Here is a 16,889-nt window from a genome sequence, read left to right as displayed (position 1 = left end):
TATTCTAAATGGGCCGGAATGCCAGTGAAGGGGAACAGCCAAGCTGTGGATGGCGGCCCTGAGAAAAGTCAATGTCATATAGTAAGATAATCAACAGTTATATTATTTCAATGCTTACCGTGTTGACTGAATTAAGCGGGGAAATTTAAATATGCGAGCGGCATTGAGAAGAGTTATTAACGATTGTTAGCCTATGTTGACATTTACAGAAGTATTTCAAATAAAATTTAAACATATGCTAATTTAGCATGCAGCTATCTGATTACAATTAGCATTTAGCAAAAGTGTGAGAAAAACATGCTAATTGCTAGTCCTACCTTTTCTTTTTTTTTTTAATTAAGCCTGAAATTGTAATGCATTAACTTCTTAAGACGCCGGACATGAAAGACACACACAAACTTACGAACTTTATAAGAATAGCAACTTGAACTGTAACTTTTTTTTTTTTTTTTTTTTTTTACCCCATAATGGCAAATCTATATAAAAGCGTGACACAACTCATATTCTTTAATTTATTTTGAGAATACTAAAAGAATAAATGCTATTGAACGCAGTCAAAATTAAATGGCCTGAACATCATTATGATATGTCAAAGGTCAATTATTGTACCGCGTCAAACCGCGTGCCTGAAGCGTGTAGCGGCTGACGTTCTTGCCGGTTACGTTTTTTTTTTTTGCGCATTAGCAAATGATATGAACTGGATCGACTTTTAAAGAGGCTGTCGCTTCCGGCAGATTGTGCGCTTTACATGTCGCTGACCTGCCGCCTCGTTTTCGTGTCACACGGCCTCTGTGAGTGTTGTTTTATTTTCCCACGCATCATTTTAATTGCGCACCGGGTTCCATTGCGGGCAAGCGCATTTCTTTGCAATGAATTTTACATGAGATGAGATGTCGTGCGCTAAACACACATCAACGAGTAATAGCATTTCGCAGGTGAATGCATGATTTCCCCCTGACACTTTCAGTTTTAGAAACTATTTATTTTTCAAATATATATAAAAGGTTTTAGCAAGAAGTAACATATTTGGATACGGTTACAATATTTCAAATAGGCGGCTTTTTCTAAGCTTCAGTACACATCTTTTCTCTTCCCCAGGGGATCTAGTTTTATTATATGCCACAAAAAGACCTTATCAAGGTCTAGCAAGCGTTTGAATATGCTGACACGGCATTCGACAGTATAAATCAAGTAGATTCATAAAGCTTCATGGGCAACGCAGTGGCTGAATTGTGAGCAGGCTCACTATGGCCCAGGGTTCCAAAATATGAAATTTGGGTCCGTTTAATGATGATAATCGTTCCGACGCTATCAAGTTTACCTCTTCGCTCCGTGGTGACCACCAGGGCGACGTGTTCCTGGCCCCAACCCACTGCGGTGCGAGCCATCAGCCGGAACACGTAGGTCTGCTCCTGGTTGAGTCCGGTGACGGTGAACTGGCGTCCGTTGGACCCCACCTCCACCGTGGTCCACTGCTGACTGTCCCTGTGCTCCAAGCGGTAGGCGATTTGGTAGCCTGAGGAAGGAGATCAATGTTCAACGTGTCGCCAAAGTTGGGTGTATTTACAAGTGGAGAAAATAATAGTTGCGAGACTCTGACATTCTCATATACACGTATAACCTCTCATGCTTACCCTTGGCTGGGAATCCCCGTGTACTCGCTCTCCCTGTCTCATGTGCAGCAGGCCATGTAATAACACTAACACCTCACATCTCAGCATATATATATATTGTGCACACACACGGGCCCACGTCCATTTTTCCACAGGCCACTCACAAAAGCACGGTAAAGTCTAATCAATCAAAAGACTGTAACTTGTACTTGGGATGTGTACAAGGGGTCCTCGGATTACATTAGTTTGATCATTGAAAAAAAAGAAAACTTTTTGGAAGGGGTTTGGGGGAGCAAAAAAGAATTTGTGATCAAATTCCAAAAGGTCTTAATGTAAATAAGACTACATGGCCTAAGTCAAATAATGAAAATGTTTTTTAGAATTGGATATTTAAAGTGGTACATTTTTTTGGGCTGAGTAAAATACGAGTTAAAAAAATAATACATCTTGTTCCTTTGATTGAGTTGGAATCTGTCACACCATGGCCCTGATTTAAAAAACCAAAATGGAGCATTCATACATATCCTTTTGCTGAAAATGCGACTAAATTCTCATGAGAACATGCCCGGCGCCGGATACGATTGGTTAGCGGTAAAACTGTTATGACGATAATCTGCTGACAGGCGCTTACGTTTTGTGATAATCTCATCAGATAGTCCGATTGTTTGCACAGTGTAAGCGGCGAGCGAGGCAGATTACCGGATAACGACGAGATGGCAAATCCGGCAGCATCGAAACAATCGCAGCTCAGAGTTATGGACGGGATATCTCCGGGACATCCCCGTCGATGAGATCCACGCGGATAAATCTCCATTACAAAAAGGGACTGTGTCATTTTCGTAAAAAGCCCCCTCTCTGGAAAGATGCAGCGCATAAATATTTAACGCCGGCTTTTGGCAAAATGTGCGTCTATGGCGACGCTAGCGGCTCAGCGTGCTTGGCTGCGCTTGTATAGTTCATGAAATACTCATAAGCGCTGCAAGTTAACAAGCTTGTGAAGGTATTTTTAACATCCTTCTATGGAGTGCTTCAAAGAACATACAAGATGTCTTGTCGGGCACACATTGAAATGAGGCGGCACTTGTAAAGGGACGATATATAAATGACCACCTGGGGGCAGTATAAGACAAACACTGTAGCAGAGACACAGCTCCTTTTTGGGCTTCTCAGTACGGCAGTTAAAATCAGTCATTCTTCACAGAGGATAAAACATCTCTAATGATGTTGCGCTATAAAAACTGGATGGGTGGATTTGAAAATCTTTCCCAGTGTGACTTTACTGTATAGCACCAGGATGTAGAGTGACTCTTAAAGGACACACAACAGCTATTATTCATAAAAGGCACCTTGCACCAAATGAGACTTTACACTTTATGTGCACTTTGCCCCCGCGTCTTTGGCACACACACTTCGGGCCCGGCAAGCACAGCAGGATTAGGCGGCTTGTGTGCGAGTCTGTCGGCAAATGGCATCATTCGAAATGTCTTCCTGCTTACATTACGCTCGCTCATCCTTCACACTGTCCTGCTCAACTCAATGCCCCGCTGAGAGGACAAGTGTTTCTCCATCCTTGACGCTGGCGGAACCATACAAATACACAAACACACAAAAACTGCCTCCTCAATGAGGTAGCTGTCCCGTGGCGTGTTTATACATTTTGAACCTTAGCAATAATCAGCTGGTTCAGAGTCATTCTTCAGGCTGTGTGGGTTCGTACATCTATTTGTTTTTTAATCTTTGAGTATAGCGTATACAGTACACAGGTGTGTTGAGTTGTCAGACGGAACATGTTAGGTAGCAAGCAAATGAAGTGCTGTAGGCGATTGTTGTTGACACTATGTTTAAAAGGGAAAAAAAATGAACATCCCTGCTAGGGAAACGTCCATACCGATAACATTTGAAAACACAATTAGACTCATAATTATTGTATTATTTTTTTCGCGAACCGATCCACCGTCATTCACTGAATAACGAAACTAAAAGTACTGCTTTGGCGCCATCTTGTGGCATTTTGGTGGAAGCCAATCGCAAGACACAGACGAATAACCATTCACACTCACAATAGCTTTAAAATATCATCTTTGACGTTCCTTGTGTGCTCGCTCACTTTGTAAATGTGAAGTGGTCCTTCAGCTCCACTAAACGTAAACTACTGGATGATAATGTTTAACCCTCCTCGCCTATGTGTGTACGTGTGTGTGTGTGTGTGTCATACCTAATATGATGCCGTTGGGGTTTGCGGGAGGCTCCCACACCACCCTAGCCGATGACAGGCGGACATCTGGGAACACCACCCTGACAGGGGGTCCTGGGACTAAAGGGAGGCGGGAGAAAAATACAAATGGGAGTTGTCAGCCGAGCGGACCACTCATAATATAAAAAGAGCTGCAGAGCATCTCGGGCACTTACATTAAATGTAAATAAGAGGGAGCGAGGTTTTTTTATTGCCCTTCGCACACACACAAACTGTATAGAATGTCTTATTAATTTTTTAACACATGCCTCGAAAGATGTAGAAACATTTTTTTTTTTTTTTCTTAACCCCATTGCGTCTGCCTTTGAACCTGATTGAAGTACATGTTCCACACCATCAAAAACGCGTCATTGTGACTCACCCACCCACGTACCCCTTAGGAATCACACACCACACACACAAGGCAGGTTCATTATCATTTGACAAATTGACTTCTTCAAGTTCTAGCCTGAAATGAGAAAAACTTTCCAAATGTGACAGCGCTCGGTGATGTGTGCGTACGTGTGTTTGTGCCGGTGTTTCAATATTTAAAAAGGCCAGTAGAGGTTGCCACGGTGGTTATTAGCCCAACTTCCACCATGAATGTGTGAAAATATGCACGCCCCGATGCTTCATTCCACACTTACTGATGAACTGAGAGGTCCCCGTGACACTATGTTGGAAAATGAGCCTTGAGATGCTGCAGCGTGCCAAAGTTGGACATATATATGAACATATGACTTGCTAGGAGGATGCCTTATATTTTTATATTCACCATTTCATACGTACTTATGGCTAAAAAGCGAAGTGTGGAGAGTCTCTGTTATCGAACGTTAACCCTAGTGTGTGTAGCTGAAAACTTGTTGCTACCGTCTTCTTTGGTTCTCAGTAGCAGGGGGCTGCTGGGGGGTCCGTCGCCCATCCTCGTGAACGCCGACACCTGCAGCGAGTATACGGTGTACTTCCTCAGCGTGCCGAGAAGCAGCGAGGCGTTCCTCTCTCCTTCCGCCAAAAGCACACTGGGAGGACGTTGTGAGTCCTTCTCGGAGTACAACACCTGAATACACACACACACGGGCAAACACACACGTGTTTGGTTTTCTCCCAGCGGTCAATAATGCATCGGCGTTTTTAGCGTTTTAGTGAAGTCTGTTCACTCCACAAGGAACTATGAGGCAAACGTGCTAACCACTGCCCGTGTGCGAATTTATGCCGGAGCGGGGGTGGGGGGGGTTCTCCTTCGGCTTTTCCAACTCACTGCCTCACCTTACAAAAACGCGGAAAGGAAAATGTCAGTTGTGACTTGAAGGGAGCGCCGAGCGAAAAGTCAGGAGCCGCTGGTGGCAGCTGGCAGAAGAAACTATCGGGCGTCTAACGGCGAACGGAAGCGAGAGCTGCTGGCAGCTGCTTGTCATCTCTCAGCACAGTGGGCACACACCAGGGAAGAATATAAGTGTGCCACGCACTCTGGGGCTAACGGATTATATAAGCAGATTTCTTTTTTTGTCGAAACCTCCAAACAATGGAGGCTGGAGTTATTTTGTTTCCTGCATATTAACACGCGCATGTCAACACAAGTGGAAACAAATCCGCCTTTATTCATCTCCTTTGCAGATTAAGACGCGGACACAATTTCTACATCACATTAGCCAAAATAGTTTTTTTTTCCTCTTCGTGTTGTAAAAACACAGACACAAAGCTGCGTGTCGTCCTTTTATTCTCGGATCAAAACAACAACGTACATTACAATAGATCCTCAGGGGATGCGTGGGGGGAGGCTGTGAAAAGCAGTTTGAAGAAAGAAAAAAAAAAAAAAAAGACGAGCACATATCTTGTCTTCGTCTGGCGCTACTATTTATTTCTGTCCTGATTTCGATGAAGAGCTTTGTGACATTGTGCACGTTTGATAGATTGTCGTTTCTTATCGGGGATGACACCTTGATGATGGATCATCTTCATCTTGCGTTTTGTCATGTCAATATATCTCACTGTATGTTAAGGCCTTAAAACCACTTCCTCTTGTTTGTTTTTCTTTTTTCTAAGTAGCATTTTGGAATAAATTTGTCATGTACAGAACAACTCGCCAACAACTTCAGACATTTTCAGAAGATGACAGACAAGCAAAGATTGATGTCATGGGAAGTCATCTATGTCAAAGCTGTTGATGGTTTGAGGCATCGCCTGTCCATCCCTCCTCTCAATAAATGTAGACCTAACGAGCTGTTATTTTGCTACAAGGCTGGTAAACAACCAATTGGTATTCCTTTCACCAACCATGTAAGGCTACGACAGCATTATTCTGCCGTTGAGCACCCGCCAGAGCATAAAAATAGACAGACTCAACAATTAAACATTTGAAACTTTTGCCTCAAAGGTGAACGATAAAGGAAGTGAAGATGATTGGTGCAAAGAGTCAATTGTGGAGATGCCCGTATAGACAAAAAAATAAAAGTCCACAGTGAAAGTAGTGCTCACTCTGGGGCGCCATTTTGTGGCATTCCACGGCATTAAAAAAAAAAAAGTATCTCTTATTTATTCTGTTGGAACTAGAGAGAGGAAACAAAGTAACAAACTTAATGAAAAAGTATTACAAGATGAAAGCATGCAATTAGTTAGTCAAAGATGCAGGAGCTTGGAGTTATCTTTAGATAATACTGCAGTTACCAGACATTACATCATGTCTGGCCTTTTTTTTTCTTTTTTTTTTTTTTTTGCAAATGTGCGAAAGTCTGGGTTGGGTGTTAATGGTGTGTGCGTAAAATGTGTTATGCGCACCTTGTAACCGAGGATTGCCCCATTCCGCCTCTCCTGAGGGACAGGAGACCACGTGAGCAGAATCTTGGTGGAACTCACGGCATTGGCAGTCACGTTGACGGGAGATCCTGATGGGACTGTGGGAGACACACATTTGAGTCAGTGTTACTTTGCACTCGCAATCGATCTGGTCTTTTATCTGAATCATCTCCACCATCCTCCCTTAGTGACAGAGAAGTAAAGCAAAGTCAGGAAGTACGAAGATTGATAGCACCCATTGTGTCTTCTTACAATACAGAATGGTGCAACAATGGCCACAATGCAGCTAGATACATTTCTTTTTGTTTTTTAGCTTCTGGCATTTAAAAAAAAATCTTCTTTTCTTCTACTCACCAGATTCAGCCGTGCGAGCGGAGACTGCGTCACTCCACGGGCCAGGTCCAATGGAGTTATAGGTTTGTATCCGGGTCCGGTAGTGTGTCCATGGGTCCAGGCCCTCGACGGTGACCTCACCCGTGACCCCCTCTACCTCCACAGTCCGATCCTCAGCCAGGCCGTCTGTTCTGCGCACGCGAAGCCGGTAGCCCATCGTCTCCGGGCTGCCGTTGTACTCGGACTCGGGGAGAGGCTGGAGGTCATTGAGGGGAGAGATGTTTATGACTACAGGTTGCAGTTTTAGCTTAAATACCTGCGAAATCATATCATTATCTGATTTTTATTTTTTTGAATGACAGGTTTTTTTTTTTTTTTATAAGCTGACAGTCCCACAATGTCATGTCAAGGAAAGGACACATTAAGAGACACATTATTATTATTTTTTTCCATGGTCATTTGAATGACACAGATGGTGCGGGAATCTTAAGTAGATCTTAAAAACCCTTTTACAATCTTGTCCACTTTGGCATCCCATCTCCCAATCGCCCTCCACTCCCGTGTCCCGTTCACCCTTCATCATGGTTTGTGTCATCATCGTCATCCTCGTTTCGGCTCTCATTTCCTGTCATCGTCACCCCGCATGCCCCTTTACCCTTTATGCTTTGTCACCTCAATTTCTCCACCGTGTCATTATTTATTACCATCCATTCGCCGTGTAAAAGAGCTTCCACGGCCACGGATAAATATAGCGGGCATCGGCCACTGCTTATTATTGCACGGTCGACATCAAATTTGACTTTTATTTCTTTCTCGATGCAATAACAAGACTCGTAATGCTTCTCTACTCTGTGGAGACAGCTTCGGATAGCTGAGGAGGTTTTGCGCTAGCATGCTGGTTTAAAAAAAAAAAAAATTGCTATGCCGCACAGGTAGTGTGCATCTGTCAAAGTTTGATTTGACAGGGCGATGCTCTCGTTCCCATTCCTTAAATGGAAAATTTCTCCGCTTCACATGTTTGAGCTGTTAGTGAGAGACTCGTGCTGTAAGGATATGATGACAATGTTGTTTGCACCAATAAGAAGAAAACAGTAGGAAGTAACAAAATACTCTGCCTGAAGAAGTGAAAAAAATAAAAAGTCAATTCAATAATTCATCACTGTATTTACGTAAGTCGATTTTTACCTTACCTTACCGAAACAAGTATTCTGTTTACTCTTTCTTGAATCGATTTTTCAGGTACTTCACTTTTTTTACTTTTACTGTTTGAAAACAGATATATGTACTTTTTACTGTTTACTTTGTCCTATTTCCAACCTCCATGGAATACGACATGACATAAAAAGAAAAGACGTTAAAGTCAAGCACGGCTGAGCCCTTGGGGATTTATTAGCCAGAAAAAACAGGGACAGCAGCGGCATGGAGGAACGTGAACCGGGGGATGTAACGAGGATGATGAAACACACTTCTGGAAGCAAGATATTCCTAATCCTTACCGCCCCCACCAAAAACCTTTGACCTAATTATCCCAGAAAAGTATCCTCTGTTACTATGACGATAAATGTTATTGGTTGGCTCTTTAATTGCATTACAGCTTTGAAAAGAATTGCTATTGGTGTCTGTTTCTTTCTTGTTACTTCTGTTCTTAAGTACATTTCAAGTATGTGTGCTTCTAATTAGGTACGGCGTGAGTGCCTTCACCGCGGCACGAATGCTAATGAGCAAACACGGATAAGAGCCTGAGCGCCGCATGGATGATTCTCCATCAAGCAAAGTAGTTTGTATGCAAGTACCTTCCACCTGAAGCAAAGGGCGCTCTGTGTCGGAGACAACACGGTGAGGTTGGACGGGTGCGTGTCAGGGGCCGCTTGTAAGGTTTGGATCAGCCTGGAGGGGCTGCTAAGGGGACTGGAGCCCACGATGTTCACCTGCTGCATCCGAAACCTGCGGAGAGAGCACGAAACAACAAGAAAGGTCATTCAGCAGGTGGGAAATAAAATAAAGTGTTGTTCATAAGAGTTTATGGAATTTTAAGGACGAGCCTGGCCGTCAGGTTTTTTTTTTGTTACCCACCTGATGGTGTTAATCGGGGAGTGAGAAATTCACATACATCACACCTTCACAGGCAGAAGATATGGCAAAAAAAAAAAAAAGGGTGAGGGTGCAATGATGTCACTACCTTTGAACGTGAAGATACAAAGTGTTGTATCTCAGGGGATACGCAAAACAAAACTAAAATGTTTAAGTTATCACAAAACACTGATAAAGACTCACGCTACGAGGAGAAATGTGGAAAAGAAATTCCATGAAAAGACACCCAATTGGGGGGAGGCAGTGCCCCGGCGGACCCCCCCTCTAGCTACCCGCCTAGATTTCTTTTCATTATTACACTTGTTATAGAAGTTGACTGTTATTGAATGACTCTCCAATTACGTTCACGTCTTAATATGAACGTATCAACATAGTTTTACACTCGCGTGACGGTTACAAATGTTAAAACATTTCTTAAAGCATTGCCTGTAAGTGAATAAACGTCGGGCATGGACGTTGACAGTTTGACAGATTATTTCCATTTCCGTGATTTCCTACGAGAAAAAAAATAAATAAATAAAAGCAGAACAAATTGGAGTTGGCCAAGTGTCGTGGCTTTCTGCTTTTCCTCCTCACTACTCTGTCCACACTCTAATGACTTTTCTTCTCCCTTTCCTCATCCCTTTCTCTCTACCTTGCCCGCCTTCTTTCTTCCACTGCGCCATTTGGGGAGGGTAATGAGGATCTGCATGGTGTAGCCTGTGAAGGTGCTGACAAACAAAACAAAAAAAAGCCTCATCTGGAACCGTCTGTGTGATTTATCTGACTTCACTTTAGGCTTGCAATACAGCAAAAACTGCCAGAGAGTAACATTTGGAAGAGAGGCCACGTTTGTGTGTGTTCATAAATGAGATGGTGTGTTTGCCGTTTACCTATACTGAGTGAAGGGGGTGAGGTTGGGGATCTCCAAACTGTCAACGCCCGCCTGGTTGTCCAGCTGGTAAACAACCCTCCAGGCGTCCTCGGTGCCGTCCTTCTTCACCACCTGTGTGGGCAGCGAGGATTTCGTCAAGGATAGTCAGGTTTGGAAAAGGCGCAAACCCACCTGGCCTTCAACGATCCATCGCGAGATGGCCGTCTTGCCGTCAGAACCGAGTCGGAAGCGCAGGGTCACGGTCCGAGGGCTGATGTTGGAGATGACTAAGTTGGAGGGAGCGCCAGGGAGTTCTGGAACACACAGAAAGTTCATATGGATGGAAAGGAGAAACAATCTTGTACGGATACACGTATATTAGGGTTCTCGTTTATTTGGGAGTGCAAACTGAAATTTTAGGAGAACTTTAGAGAATTTTAGAGAAAATTAAGGGGAGTAAAAACACGGAGTGTAACTCGATATATCCGCCGAGTTGGGGACTTGTGATAATGACGTGAGTATGGCTCCACGGAAAACCAATTTGCTCAATGGTAGATTAAAAAAGAAGCAAGGCTTCGGTAAAATGGAATAATCTCGGCAGGATGTCAATCACCTGATGTGTGATGTAGAATATGAATAATCTTTTGTTTCCGAGCCACGGGGAGGATTATTTTTTATGTTTCTACCTGAATATAAAATTACAAAGGTGCCTCCACCAGCTCCCTTATTTTGTCTTGTGCTCTCTATATGTAAATAGGAACTACAGTGGTCAGAAAGCGGTAAAGGCTTGAACATTTTATTCGCTCATTAAATCTCGGTTGTGGTTATTTAGAAGAAAGATAAAATGCTATTTTCGAAAGTCTTGTCTGAACGCACACAGGTCGGGTTGCAAATGCTTACCATGCAGGTTTGGGGGAAACGCCGACTTGAAACTGAACTCAAGCCGCCCGAAGTTTGCTATGAACTATATGGCGTGACGATCCGATGCAAAGATTAATGTCTGGCGGTTAGCGATGAATCAAATGTGCGGTGCAATGTAAGTTCATCCAGGCCAGACAAGTGCGGGCGGCGAGCCTCGTTAATCACGTTTGACCCTCATTAATTGCTCCATCCCCGCGGCAATAACGGATGAAGGGGAACTGTCAGCGAGCTCAATGTGTTGTGGGCAGCCAGGAGAAAGCCTCCGCTTTGTCATACCTTTTCTTTTACATCATGTACTGGATTTATGTATGTAAAGTACACAACTACGCGGATATAAAAAGTCTGCACACCCCTGTTCAAATGTCAGGTTTTTATGCGAAGCAAAATCATTTCAAAAATTTCTCCGTGTGATGTGACACTTGCGACATAATACTAGAATTTTTAAAATCTGCTTCATAGGGAAAGTAAAAATAACTGGAACAATGCCGTTGCGTAAGTGTGCACACCCTCCTATAACTGGGATAAGGCTGTCCTCACAATTAACCAAACTCCTTTGATTGGAATCAGCACACACTCACGACTATAGTAAAGCACCTCCAATTAGCATCATAAAGTTCTGATGTTCTGGTAGGCTTTTCCTGACATTAGTTTGCTTTGAAGCTTTTCGAAGGTTTCGCGCAAAGCGCTCATTTGATTCGGGGTAAATCAGAGGCACTTTAAAAGCTGGCAGGTGTGTGCGCTGACTCCCAAATTGGCTGCATTAATGATTGAAAATGTTTCAAAATTTCTAATCTTGCTGTCATTTTTCTTTACCTCAAAAAACAAGGGGTGTGTAGACTTTTTATAACCACCGGATATTTACCTAACTGCATTATTAATGTAACCAAAAATAATAATAATTCTTATTATTATGATGACGCAGATATTGTTAAATGACTGCATCTCTTGCAAAACATCATTACACAACTTTTATGGGATAGCATTAAATGCAGACGCACCTAATGTTCTGGCTAGTGAATGCAATGTGTGAGACAATTTGCAGCGATTATATAATTGCATGGTTTATTTCCTTCAATGGCATACAGAGCAATTATTTTTTTTTACTAGTTATGATCTGGAATACATTACACATCAGTGATACCCTTTTTAATTTGCACACCTCGAAGGAAATATTAAAAATATAATAAAATATTAAAAAACGTCTTCCCTGACAGCTGCTGGAAACAGACCTGGCAGGCGGAACATTGGCAATATATGTGCACGCTTGTTTCTGTTAATAAAATGTCAGTCGGCAAGGCGTGGGGGGGGAAAAAAACTATTTGATATTTGTAGATGCTCTAAGTGGTCTCTTGTGATCAGCTGTAATCCGTACGATTCTGCAGCCGCGTTATTTTTTATATATATCTATGAATAATAAGCAAAATACACACACACACAAATTCTTCGTGTATCGTGTGCGACAAAAGGACAACTGTAAGCCGGTATGGCGATGATGATGTTGACATCAGGCGGCTGACTGTGATGAATGATCAAATGCAGTGAACTTCATGAATACATGAATAGCGATACGAGATAAGAAAGCGGGAATCCCGAATCTCTCTGTTCATTCTTTTGTTCCGTTTGAGAATCTTTAATCCTTTGGCCCCTGTCTTTCTTTGACTAGTTTTGCTTTCATGAATTAATGAATATCCTGTGAATCTAAGAACTGTCTGCATTCATCTTGTTCTCACTCTTCCTGCTTTTATTCATGAATTAGTCATTGGAAAGTGTCACACACACACAAATCCTGCTTTTACACTCCTCTTCCTCCTTAAGTCTTCCTGGCTTTAGGACAAATTTTGCTCTGGCTCATTATACTTTTGGCAAATCTTTTTCTTTTTTTTATTGGGCGGGGGGTGGTTGCTTTTTTGATGACCTCTTGTCAGTCCGAGCACAGAAATTTCAAGTCAGTCTGAATGACTGCTGATGATCTGAACAAGTGCAATCACGTTCACTCAGCAGGCAGAGTTCAGATGCAGCAAATCACAAATTCTGCGTGTTGGTCGGACTCAGACTATTCATGCACAGTCAAGCACTACTGAGAGTTGGCCCGTGTGTTAGGACATAAAGACAGACGCCAAATTATCAACTGATAAAGTGGGCCTGATTGATTGATTATGCTATTTTGGGTTAAATGGATATTACTTACTATTGAAAATCCATCATTTAAATACAAAATAATAAGAAACTCAGTGTCATGATTGGTTAAAGTAAAATAAAAAAATTAAACAGCCTGTCAAACCTGGAGGGACGCCCGTGGAGATATTGGCCGACGTGACCACGCCCCGGCCGGCAGCGGTGAGCGCGGCCACCTTCAACGTGTAGGTGGTGGTGGAGGTGAGGCCCGTGAGTTGGTACTGCAGCGTAGAGTTGGACAGAGCTCGTTCTTCACGCCTGGACTGCACGCCAAACACCTCCCACCACAGCGTATAGCCTGGGGGTGGGCATGCCGTGATTAAAGAGGTGCTTGTATATTGTGCCGGGCAATAAAATAAAATCAAATTTAAAAAAATAAATAAATGAATAAAAATGATGAATTTCCGTCTGTCCCATCACACCGTCACAGTCATACATTCCACTCTGGCAACTTCAAACGTGTGTGTGAAAGCCATCTTCCTGTGTTTGTGTGAAGCCCAGGAGGGAATTTGCGCGGTCCCTCATGAGTCCCTCTGCTCACCGGGCGCAGGATGAAAAGCAGGTAGAGGATAAAAGAAGAAATATGGATTGACTAGGTCCTCTCACACTCTGCTGTGCAGCTAAGACAAATACTGAGCGCCACCTCAGCTTGGTGTTGTTTCACCGTGGACTTAGTGCTGTAGGCGAATGAAGGGAAGTGGAATTTTCCCACCATTCCAGCCAGTGTGGCCAACCGTTACAAAGCGTGCTCTGCGCTGGGGGATTTTGACAGGTATCTAAGTTTGTTGCGCCATCTCCGCCAAAGGGAAGTGGTGGCCTATAAAACGGAGTTTACAAAACACCGTCTGCACTGAGCGATAAAGATAACGTGCCTCTTCATTCCAGTGTCAACACATCTGGTCGGCATCAATAAAGTTACCAAAATATGCTCATATCTGCACCATAAAGACAAGGATGTGCGTTTTGACCATGAGAAAGTGCACACAAGAAAGTGTGTGTGTGTGGTGCAAGATCCGTGCTGGAGCTAATATGAAAAGACAAGTTGCACAGAGTGGAGATTAGCAGGATGACAAATCGGTGACGCAAAATGAGGCCAAACAGGGTGAACTTACCGGTAACAATGCCGTTCTTTTCTTCAGGCTCCGCCCAGCTGACTTGCACGGACGTGTCCAAGATTTTGGTGAAACTCAAATGACGGACTGGCCCAGGTGCTGTAAAACACCCAAAAAAACATTCCATGTTGTTGGGCATATTTGGATAGAATACAAGCTACTGATGACAGTACCCCAACTTCAAGCCTTGGTGGAGGTCCTCTTTGACAAATATTTTTGGAAAAATCTTTCTAAAGTCAGAACGTCTGTGAAGTCAGAGTATTCTCTGTGTGAGAAGAACAGAACACGGAGTTGTGGAGTGTGTCTGCACATGCTATTATCACGCTGCCAACCAATCATGCTGCTATTGACCACTGTTGCGCTCACACACGCACACACACCCACACGCTTGTCCATGCGTGCCGGCCATATTTCATCTCATCTATGGCTCTCTAAGCTCCTCTCCCAGCAGAGCGATTAAGCTATTCAGCTGAGACATTCAATAACACACACACACATACACACAAATACACACAAACACACACACACACAAAGCCATCATCAAGCAAGAATTACACCCACCGTTAACCCTGCAACACGCCCAGCACCCGATCAATGCCCGTCAACGATTATGTGCATGCATGTGTGTGTGTGTTTAGGCTTTTACGTGTGTGTGTGTGCATGGCTCCTCATAGCCAGTCTCCCACTCAATAATTGCTGCATGCTCATAATGACTTGTCTGTCGGCCATTGGCCATTGTGTTTACTTTGACAGTGTGGCCGTGCGCGTACTCTCCTTATATACAATTATATACAGTGCCGCCTTAAAATGTGAGTTTAATCTGTTCCTTGACTATGCTTGGAAGTGAAATCATTGATTTCCTTTGGTTTTGAAATGGCTTAGAATGTTGACAAAAATATTGGCAACACACACAATTAGTGGCTTTGAGCAATATAAATAAAACGTCTTGCCTGAATTGACGGTGAATAGAAAATGAAATGTTCCTTGTATACAATAAAGAGTGGAGAATGATTAGAAGAAGTGACTAAACCTCTGGCCAGACTTAAATATTTGCTATTTGCAAAATCACTATGACTTAGCAAGCAAAGTTTGATCCAAGTCTGCAATTTCCCCTGGATCCACAGGACCAAACGGTAATATGATGAAATTAGAAGCTGATCTAATGAGACTGGACATATAGAAACACCTGAATATGTTAAATGGGTTCAATTCAATTTGCTTCCAAGTGTGCAATCTGGATGACATTTTTGGGGTGGTTTATTTGTACCGTGGCCACAAAATAGTTTGATTATTTCAATTTGATCGGGAGCTTTGTGTGAAATTGAAAAGCTAACCCTCAAGAATTGGAATTTAAGAGTTAGTAAGTGTGAACAAGATATTTTTGGGGAATATATTCTCTGTTATTTGCTGTTGCTCTGCTCAAGACAAAGCCATGTCTAATATAAAAAAGCTTTTGTGCCGTCTTGTGGCTTGTCGTGTGTGTATACTCACTGTCCTCATGTGTTTGGAGCATGGTGGGTGGGCTGCGTGGTCCGTCTCCAGGTGTTGTGAAGCACAGGATAGAGGCAAAGTACCAGGTGAATTTCTTCAGTGCACCGACCAGGCCCGTGTGACGTGAGCTGGGGTAGTCCGGGGTGATGGTTACCACGGTGACATCCTCCGGAGCTTGTTCGGGCCAGACCAGCAGCTACAGTTGGTAAAGTGCGAACGTTAATATTTAAAGTTCATCTCGACTGCCATCGGCATATGAATTCTCCTGAGATGGTCCATTCATCCATTTTCCTTGTTCGGTCGGGCAAAAGGAGAAACTGACTTCGCAGTCAGTTTTTTGACGACAGCGAACGTCTTGCCGGCTCGTTCTCCTTCATAAATTTGCGGCAGTTTCACAGGATCTCAAACCATTCACTGCTTCATCTATCAAATGGCATCTCTCTACTACCCGCCCACCGACAATGAATTAGCAGACGGACGGGCGGTTCCAACAACGCCCCCCCCCCCGTGTGAAAATAGCATTCTAATGGAAATCTAAATGATGCATTAATGCTATATTTCCACCAGGTGCACATTTACATTTGTCATGGTACTAAGAGCAGTGACTATTCGCTTCTGAGGCGAGATGTATTGTACTCACAGCGTGTCGGGATATCCTAATTACATTTTTCAGGTGTTGAACGATCAACGATTACACGAACAAACTGTTGATAAGGCAAAACTGGCACGTAATATCAATAATGAACACACATTGCACATTCCCCCCGGGATACACTGGGCTCCATTAGATTCCATTTTACTGCAGCAGGGATTTTTTTTAAGCAATCCCTTTGAAAGCCAAATTATTAATTACGAGCAACCGTGTCCACAGCCGGCAGCGCGTCGACGACGTTAATCCGAATGTGTCGATTTATTTGATGAATAGAGTTAGGATTAGGCTGCTTGATAGCGTCATCTGCAAATGGGGTGTTGGAATTCCGAAAGTAATCAAATAATAATCATACCTTGATTTAGGAGTTTGATTTATCCCAAGCTCCATTTACTCGCATATCAAATCCATTTTTCCCTATTGAAACGATTCAGCATTCTTAATCGCGACTCGGCGGCAAAAGCTCCGATCAACAACTTGAACGTGCCACTGACCTCCATTTGGGGGGAACGCGAGCGACACCCGGACACTTTCTTGTGGCCGTTTTTATTCCACGCCTCAGGGTGCCGCACTGCAGCCTAGGCCTGCCGTGGCGAGATAAGGGCTTCTATTGTCGTTTATTATC

General features: G+C 43.2%; 1 protein-coding gene across 2 annotated transcripts in view; it reads right to left on the bottom strand.

Annotated features, from left to right (window-relative positions):
• Positions 1-16,889, bottom strand: part of sdk1b (sidekick cell adhesion molecule 1b) — a 141,069-nt gene that overhangs the window by 11,597 nt on the left and 112,583 nt on the right. For both annotated transcript variants that reach the window (XM_061274806.1, XM_061274807.1), the window contains 11 exons: positions 15,616-15,811; positions 14,125-14,223; positions 13,119-13,310; positions 10,109-10,230; positions 9,936-10,048; positions 8,766-8,916; positions 6,994-7,228; positions 6,622-6,737; positions 4,717-4,903; positions 3,829-3,927; positions 1,322-1,516 (listed from right to left, as the gene is read on the bottom strand). In XM_061274806.1, the coding sequence (XP_061130790.1) occupies positions 1,322-1,516; positions 3,829-3,927; positions 4,717-4,903; positions 6,622-6,737; positions 6,994-7,228; positions 8,766-8,916; positions 9,936-10,048; positions 10,109-10,230; positions 13,119-13,310; positions 14,125-14,223; positions 15,616-15,811 (1,705 nt within the window). The remainder of the gene's footprint in view (positions 1-1,321; positions 1,517-3,828; positions 3,928-4,716; positions 4,904-6,621; positions 6,738-6,993; positions 7,229-8,765; positions 8,917-9,935; positions 10,049-10,108; positions 10,231-13,118; positions 13,311-14,124; positions 14,224-15,615; positions 15,812-16,889) is intronic.

Source organism: Syngnathus typhle, linkage group LG3 (genome assembly GCF_033458585.1).
Source record: "Syngnathus typhle isolate RoL2023-S1 ecotype Sweden linkage group LG3, RoL_Styp_1.0, whole genome shotgun sequence".
Classification (NCBI taxonomy): Eukaryota; Metazoa; Chordata; class Actinopteri; order Syngnathiformes; family Syngnathidae; genus Syngnathus; species Syngnathus typhle.
The sequence above is the reverse complement of the archived record's forward strand: the minus strand, read 5'-3'. Positions and strand labels throughout refer to the sequence as shown.